The 8,859-nt window shown below is 31.5% G+C and overlaps 1 protein-coding gene across 1 annotated transcript; it reads left to right on the top strand.

The window, feature by feature from the left end:
* Positions 1-1,011: 1,011 nt before the first annotated feature.
* On the top strand, positions 1,012-3,843 carry LOAG_06064 (hypothetical protein; the record flags this gene model as incomplete). Its single annotated transcript, XM_003141600.1, has 6 exons — positions 1,012-1,130; positions 1,283-1,457; positions 1,984-2,259; positions 2,453-2,698; positions 3,067-3,219; positions 3,478-3,843. 6 exons carry the CDS (start codon positions 1,012-1,014, stop codon positions 3,841-3,843), a joined length of 1,335 nt encoding a protein of 444 aa, XP_003141648.1.
* Positions 3,844-8,859: the final 5,016 nt, after the last annotated feature.

Here is an 8,859-nt window from a genome sequence, read left to right as displayed (position 1 = left end):
TCTTCGAGTCATATCAAATTTCGATATACAAATGTGAAAAATACTGCGCTTTTTCCCACTTATCCAACAGCGCTATCAGTGGATTCTATCAGTGATAATATCCGTTTGGTTGATTTTCCATGTAACATAATGAAATTCCGTGTACAGATGGAAAATTCTTTCTTCATGAATTATTTTTTTTTATTCTCTTCCAAAAGAACTTCATGTTGTACTTTTGGATAAGTCATTTTCATTTGTTATTATCATATATGTTTTAATTAAATAATATGTATAATTGTTTCCCTTTTCTTTTTCTCTTCCTTACTAATACATTTTCTTTATGTTTAAATGCTCTATTCTTTTTATAAACAAAAAATTATACAACTGATGAAATGTAATTTAGAAATGACATTATTCATCAAATATTAATTGATTTATCTTATTCTTCCTCCGTTCCTCTTCTTGACTGTTTTTTCGAACATTTTTTATCTAAATGATAATGTGCTATTAAATATTGGTAGTTACAAATTTATAACACGCAATTATGAGAAAAGGAATGTATGATACTGTTGATTAAATTTTATCGAATTTTATGTGTCTTTTTTCCCAGACGAAAAGCAACAATGTACAAAAATAAATTCGACAAAAAGTTTTTGATAAGGAAATGGAACAATACTTGTAAAGTATAATCAATTTTTAGTCTTAACTAAGTCAAGTATTATCATATACTAGAAATTGGATAAAATGTTGCGGAGAAATATTATTGAGTAAGCGTATTAATTTGGCAGAAATAATTGAGTACTATTGTAAATTGATAAGTTCCCCAAAATGTCAATTATTTGCATAAATTTATTTTTATCACAATTCAATTATTCACATTATTATCATTTGTTATGAGTCATTGTTCTTATGCTTTCTTTGACGTTTATTCTTGTTCTGGTTGGTCGTTATATTCATGTTAATATTAACCTTTTTCAGATCGTTATGATTGATAGTTATGAAAGCATTTGGAGGTGAATGTTTGTGCAGTCAATGGTTCCACCAAATATAGCACCAGCTATTGATCCACGTTCTTTTCGTTCCTTTTGTTTCCGAGGTGAAGGTCGGGCCAATTTTGTAATTAGTGCAAAATGTGAAAAAACAGGTTTAAGGTATTTCTTCTTTTTTTTTGCATCTTTTGGAGCATCCTGTTTTCCTAACTTTGTAATGAACATTTTGCGAATCTTCCGAAAGTTCTGCATCGCAAAAATCCTGTTTTCAGCTCCATAAATGAGGAAAAATGGAGATTTGCGTAGTTTTGTAGGATAGCTTGGAGATTGGCAAAGCAACGCAGTTCAGGAAATGTGACGATGAAACCAAAGTGTCATGTTGTTATTGCGTATTTGGAGAAGTTAATTGTGCCTTTTCTTGGTCGGCAGTTTCTTGTTAAACCTAAAGTTGTTGAAATTGACAAGGAATCTCTGCATCATCTCGCCAAAGTGAGCTCTTATTTCAACTTCGGTATTTTGGAAGATATATTATCTATAATATCCAAATTATGTTTGTAAGGAGGAGATCTTTAAACAATGATTAGATAAGCATGGCGATATGCATCTAGATACTTCAGGTAGACACAAAGGCTCTGCCCAAGGTTTACCCTGTTAAAGTCAGCTATTCAATAAGTGACTTGAACGAAATAACTTGATATCAGAACGCATGTACGGTCGCGTCCGAATCAACAGGATTTTATTGCATTGTATGTGAATGATATTGTTTGGTGCTCATACATGTGAAGAGAGCTGCTGCTGTTTGCAGTTTGCAATACCACTTTATATGCAATGGCAATATTACTTCTGAAAATAAGTAATTATTGGCATGCATCCCAGATTTATTTAACTAAAACAAACAAATGGCATCGGTATGTGCAAACGCGCTTATGTCTTGCAGATGTACATGGTGCATCAAAACTTTGCAATGACCTTTGTAACAGGAATATTTACTTCAGCTGTCGAATTTTTTTTTCAGATTCCTGCTCTTCCATTCAATTTAAAGATTGAAACATTTGATGAATTGTGCGATCCAAAAAAATATCCCTCCACAATGAGCTTCTTTCCGTCTTGTTGTCCAAAAGATATTCGTTATGTGAGCATTCTGCAAATGATGGACGCTACAAGGATTCCGAAATGTTTCTCTCCACGGTATTTTGGACCAACAATTACGGTGGAAATTAAGCCCAAACAAGGTTTCATGCAGAATCACCCGGGTATCAACGTATCATACTGCAACAACTGTATATTGCAGGTATTTTTGTATATATAACTACTTTGATAATTAATGAGATCATAGTCTTATTTTAGAGTTTCTTTGAGGTACTTATACTACTACCGTAAAATTAATCATATGATACTTGTAATCAAATAAGCGGTCTATTAAAATATCATTCTTTAAATAAATTTCACAAAAAACCAAATTGAAATTTAACCCTGTTTTATAGCTGGAGAAGTGCCATTCGGATGCCTTCGAACAGATGTACGATTTTTGTCCGTTGGATTTGTTCAGCGGTGATTTGAAGCGAATGCGTAAGGCACTTAACTCATTATTCAAAGTGCCACATCGAAATCTACGAATTTTTCTAGATGGAAGTCTGATACATTCTGATGAACGTCAGCTGACAGGCGAACAGCTTCGTGAATCACTTTTTCGAGATGGTTCTGTTTCCGTTCAACAATTAATCAGTGCTGTTAGTTATATATTTTTTAGTTTTTGATTTGTGTACAAATTTCTATAGTCTTGATTTTCTTTCATCTGGAACTTCATGCTGAAATTGCTGGACAGGTTCGTATCGGTCCTGTGTTTAGTATTTTTATCAAAATATTTAAAATTTCCTAATTTTCTTTGACTTTCGACATTATTATAATTATCCCGTGTGCATTTTGAAGAGAATAGCAGAGGTGTCGTTCTGTTTGATTAACTCTTTTCTTGACCGGAAAGTCGTTTAATACTTTTCGTGCAATTTTTGTTGTATATTTTTACTGCATATTTTGTTTATAAATATATTATCTTTTAATGAAATTTCTGTTTTTCCTATGATAGTGGGAGTCTTTGCAGTTGTGTTGCATTTTGGTGGATGCACCATCGGACGATTTATTTGCTGTGCATGATTCAGGTGTTCTCACGAAGTTACTTAATGGACAACGAGTCGATACGATTGGTATAGTTCGTGCTTACCAAATTTATACAAATCTTCCGGAAACAGTGCAGGTTGGATAATTCACCTTGATATGTTCTTTCATTTTTGAAAATTTGTATTTGTCGAAATTTTTTCTGTTTTTTGCTTCCATTCTATTTATAATCTTTGGTGATTCTTTTAATTAGATTTAAATAAATGCAAATTAAGAATTTTCAATCAAATTACAAAAGGATTAAAAATATATTTGAGTTGCCATCGTTGGCCTGGTTTGTATTGTTCCTTCAAATGCAAACTTATTACATAATAGCATTAATATTTCTTGTTTACAGAAAGAATTACTGGATAAATGCTTGCTACCAAAGAAAGGTGTTACATTTCTACATCAGAATACAGATCGTGCCCTGGTAGAGCGTTACCTCTTGGCTGCTACAATGAAGGATTGTTCATTGATGATTAGTATGCGATTAATTGATCCAGTTGCTTTTGCCACCCAAAGTATGCAATCATCAGGTCAACAAATTGTGCGAGTTGTCGGAGCATCTGGAGCTGGTTATACCAGTTTTGCATATTCCGTAAAAATCGTCGATCTTGACCCAAAATCACCTAAAAATCTGCTAAATGCTTATAGTCGTTTTATGGATGGTGTTAAATTAATAGAACAGGAACCTAATTTACGTAGGCCATGTGTTCCTTAAACATTCATCTCCATTCAAATCATATGGCGTACTAGGGATAATAGCAATTTTTCAAATTTACTCTCCTTGTTATTGTGTTATGTTTTTTATCTCGATTTTGTAACCAGGATCATTGGTTTGAAAAGCAAGTTTGAAGGGAATACCTTTTTAGTTACCAGTCCGGCAAAGTCAACCCTATAATTAAATCTCTGATATGAGGACTCAAAATGGAAGACATTGCAGCATGAGCTAGCTTAACTAAATAATGTTGAGTGGGAAAAATGATTGTGAGTATATGCTAATTTTCTTGTAGTTCGCTAGAAAGGCAATAGTTCAGGAAGTAGGATGACAGACCAAAAATTCTCCGAAGCAGAGAAATATTCTAAGAATTGAACAAAGTTTTCGAACACCATCATTTTTATTCAGCATATCTTTCATTCTTCACTTTCATTCAGCATATCTTCTGCTTTTGTTATACCACACGTAATTTTTCTTAATGATATTTATATTTTCTTTTCATAATAGTAGTCATGGTGATCAATATCGGAAAGTTTCATTCATTTGTTAGAAAAGATTAAGTTATCTAGGAATTATGACATACATTATCTGCATTTAGTAAATGGAATTATCCCTTTTGATTTCCGGAAGCTCCGATTTAATTCTAAATGCATGGCAATGCTGGTCTTCAATTGAAAATTCCGATTTAGGTAAAAATTCCTTTTTATTTATATAGTTATGGCTTCTTTTTTAAGTTAATTGTGTCATAGTTTTTTCTGTTTCATTTAGGGAAATGTTTGTAGTTTGTAGAAATTGATTCACCTCTTGCATATGATTACTTTTGAAAATAGTTTACAGAAAAAGAAAAATTCCATTAATTTCCACTTTGTCATTTGTTGTGATTATCATAAAGTGTTTCCATTTCCCTTTTGTTTATTACATTACTACTGTTGTTTTTGTTACCACGATTTTTTTCTTTTTTTATATCCTCTAAAAACCTATTTTCATCATCATTACTGAAGAAATAAAACATTTTATTCTAAAAAGAAAAGAAAAACATTAAAATATTTTAGTGATGATTTTCAAAAACTTATGCTTACATCAATCAATACTACAATCGTTTGATATTAAGGATAATTGATCATTTACTGATAACATGAATAGAAGAAGCTAAATCAGTGCATGTAATGTCATGCAACGGAAATAGTAATCGATGTCAATAAGTATTTGTCATCTTTTAGTAACGCTACTATTAAGTACAAAGAATTATTTCAGTCTTGGGAATAAATGTTTATTAGTGAAGCGTCTTGTTTTACTAAATATTTACCGCGAATAATTTGGCGCAAAGATGATGAAAGTCTGGTTGTGTTCAACACATTCAGAAATTGTCTTTTTTTCCCGTCCTCTTCTAATTTACCTTCGATATTGCTGTATCATTACGAATGATTGATTATCTTTTTTATGCATTAGTTTTATTCAGATTGTAGTAATACTAAATGAGTCACTTCATTAATTTTTGATTCCGTTCCTAGAAAATCCGTATATATATATATGTTAACCACGGCTTATATTACATTGATTTCTTGATTCTGATTATCATAAACAGTACAAACTTTAGAGAAAATTTAGCATAAGTGAAAAATAAAATGAATAATTCTATGGAATTAATAAAAGAAATTAAAATGTCCTGATTCGATTAACATCACATGAATGATAGAGGCTTGGTACATTGTCTGTCTGAATTACGATGTTTGATTGTATTATCATAAAAGCATCAAAAAAGTGAATGCTGATGTTAAAGGTTTTATATTGTTTTTTTCTCTCCAGCTTCCGGTATGATTTTAAACAAGCCCTTTTTTTTTATTTCTCTCTCCTTCTTATCAATTTCTCATACCTTTAAGAAAAAATTATGCCTGCAATTGGTACTGTAACCAAGAAATTTTCCTTATCAAGAATATCCGAATTCCTTACAATAATGAAAAGTGACAGTATTTTCCATACTCTCACAGTCTTACATTTCAGGTTTGCTATCTTTTTAATAAGATCAAGCGAAGCTTCAAACAGAAAGCTATATAAAAGCCTGATTTTAGTAGTGACGATATGCTCTTCCTTCCGTTTGCTTCACAAAATGCTTTGCATCTGTATGAAATAACTTCTTCTAGGTCCTGGAAAACAAGGACCAGCTGATTTCAAACTCAAAACACCTGCTAAATTGTGTAAAGCAATCCATTTATAATTTCATAAATGTAACTATATAATAATGTGAGACAGTAAGGCTTACCAGTAATGGCTAAAATATCAAAAGCTAAAACGAAATGATGGATTTGACAGAGATTTGGTAACCATTTTTGTTTCCAGAAGCTTCACAATGCTTATATCACATACAAATACTTTAGGACGGGAATTTTCATAGCGATCTTAGTATATGGTGCAGCTATAGAAATTTAAGCCTCTCTTAAAACAAAAAAATTACGAATCTGCAGTGGTACAAGTCATGATTTGCATATTCCAATTTTCGGAAATTTTCTAAGGACCTTCTTAAGTATTTTGAACTTTTTCCCATGCTTCAGCAATTCATAAATGAATTTACCCCTCATTAATTCGCTTCAATCCAAAGAGATTTTTTGGAAACTCAATCACCGATCTTAAATTAGACAGATAGTTGAACATTGTTTTATGAGAAAAGCAGCTCGTTCATTCTAATCTAATCATTTGATATCTCATTTCTCAGGAAAGTTTTTTTAGCTTCTCACTCTGTTCAACAGAAAGATGGGAAGAGAACTTGATTTTACCAGTGGTATTGAGCGTGTCGATAACTATGGACAATGATTAACGTGAAGAACGCAATAAATAATAAATGTGAAGGAGAAAGACATATACTATATAATCTAAAGAAACTTTATTCAACTTTATTCAATAACTTCATTCATCTAAAGAAATTTCATTCAGTCAATACTTAGGACATCAGAAAAGATCAGGGAAAAGGATGTAAGGATACCAAAGATCCTGGCAAAAAATACATACAGAGACATACATGCACAGTTTAATAATTTAATTTTATTGATGATGTTCAGGGAAAAAGGGAAAAAGAATAGAATTTGCACATAATATATCACAAAATGATAACTTTTTTTTCTTCCTTCACTCAAGAAATAAAAAGAAGACTGCAATGCACTTATTTTCTTACCTTACCCACCACAAACTTTTTTTCTTTCTGATCTAGTTATATTCAAATACAAAAAAATGGAAATTATGGAAATTTTTCGACACAATTATTTTGAGAAAATTTGTAGGCCAGGAAAAAAAAAATCTCGATAAAAACTTTGACTGGAAATGCCATACTTGCACAGAATAACATATAACTTCGTTGCCAATCACAATTATTTCTTCCAGAACAATTATTTGAGTGTGCCCTAAGCCAAGCCTAATTTCCTTTCTTATCCCAGATTTCTTGAGAGTGTGTGACAAATCGTTACTCTCATTTTTCTTCCCAAGATTTTAATTTTAAAACCACATCTAACTTGGGCACCTTAATTCTTAAACTAAGCAACGCTTTTTTCCATCTCCTATAATGGGCGCTGATTATAGATGAGCAGACGGCTGTTTGATCAGCAATTACTTTCTATAAATACCTAAATAAATAAATACATTTCCGTCACGGAATTTAAGGCATAAAGCCAAAGATATTCAAATAATTCTCGTATGCCTGCCGCATTTTATGTATTTTATTATTCAATGTAAAATTCACTTTTTATTTTGTTTTACATGATTCGAATTCATAGGTCTCGGAAATTTCCTGGATATCCAACAAATTCAGATGCAGATACCAAACTCAGGTATGGGGTCGAATCTTGCAGTAATTTTATAAATATAGAGATAGGCAATCCTAAAATAGTAAACAGTGGCAATGGAGAAGGCAAAAGCACTACATCTAGGGCCTTCCAGTTTGATTTTCGACATTGCTTCATTTTCCCATATCTCCCACCCATCCCTTTCCACAATTAAATTTTCGAACATTCACCTGATTTGGATGTTGAACGAAAAATAACAGTCCACCAAAATATCGTCGTCTACTCTTAAAACCCTGAAATAAATAAATAAATAAAGAGATTAAAAAAATCGGTAACGCGCAATGCAGATTGGTAATATAACGCATAAATGTAAATAACAAATTAGAAAAGTAAAGTATTGTGATTTTAATTGCTAATTCAAATTTCGGGTATCAGATGCCTGATATTTTGAGCTCCCAAATCAATTATCTAAAGTGTTTTACAAGAAGAATCAAAGCATATAGCACTTATAAATGACTATTTTTGCGATAAATTAAACCTTTTAGTATTAGTTTCAATCCAAACAATTCTTTAACATAATCATTGGAAATGATATATACAAGTCGTTTAACCATATGGTTTGAATGGTGGTGTAAAGGGAAGAAATTACAGATTGTCCGTATATCATTCCAACCATATCATCTAGAAGTATATCATCTCATATGAACAGTGATTGAACTTATCAAAAAACTTATTTTTTAATAGAACGAAAAAAAAAAACTGAGGAATACACATCCCTCCCTACACTACCCATTCTCATCATTTTCCAATCACCCCCTCTTTCCTCAGTTATTTCATGGAAGAAGTAACTTTGACCAAATTATTTTCGAATTAATTACTTTTCAAATTCTGTTTTTCTGTTTCAAATTCTTTAAAGGAACGAAAAAGAAAAAAACTGTGAACGTAACCAAAATAGAGGAAAGTAAGAAAGAAAAATGTTAGAAATTCCTCTAAAATGTCAGTCATACTATCCAATCGATCAAAACACTTCCTATCATCTGTCCATTCATCCATTCACTTTCACCAATTTTACATTTATGGTATCTTTTTCAAAGATGTAGCAGAATTGTAAATTAGTCTTGGTATTGTATATTTTGGCTGTAAAAATTAATGGAAAAAAAAGAACAAAAAATGGAACGAAACAAAGGAAATGAAAAACAAACCCATGTAAAGATAGATAGAGAGAGAGAGAGAGAGGAGAGGAGGAGAG

The sequence above is a fragment of the Loa loa genome, assembly GCF_000183805.2.
Source record: "Loa loa unplaced genomic scaffold supercont3.73, whole genome shotgun sequence".
NCBI classification, from domain to species: domain Eukaryota; kingdom Metazoa; phylum Nematoda; class Chromadorea; order Rhabditida; family Onchocercidae; genus Loa; species Loa loa.
This window is presented reverse-complemented; position numbering and strand designations above follow the sequence as displayed.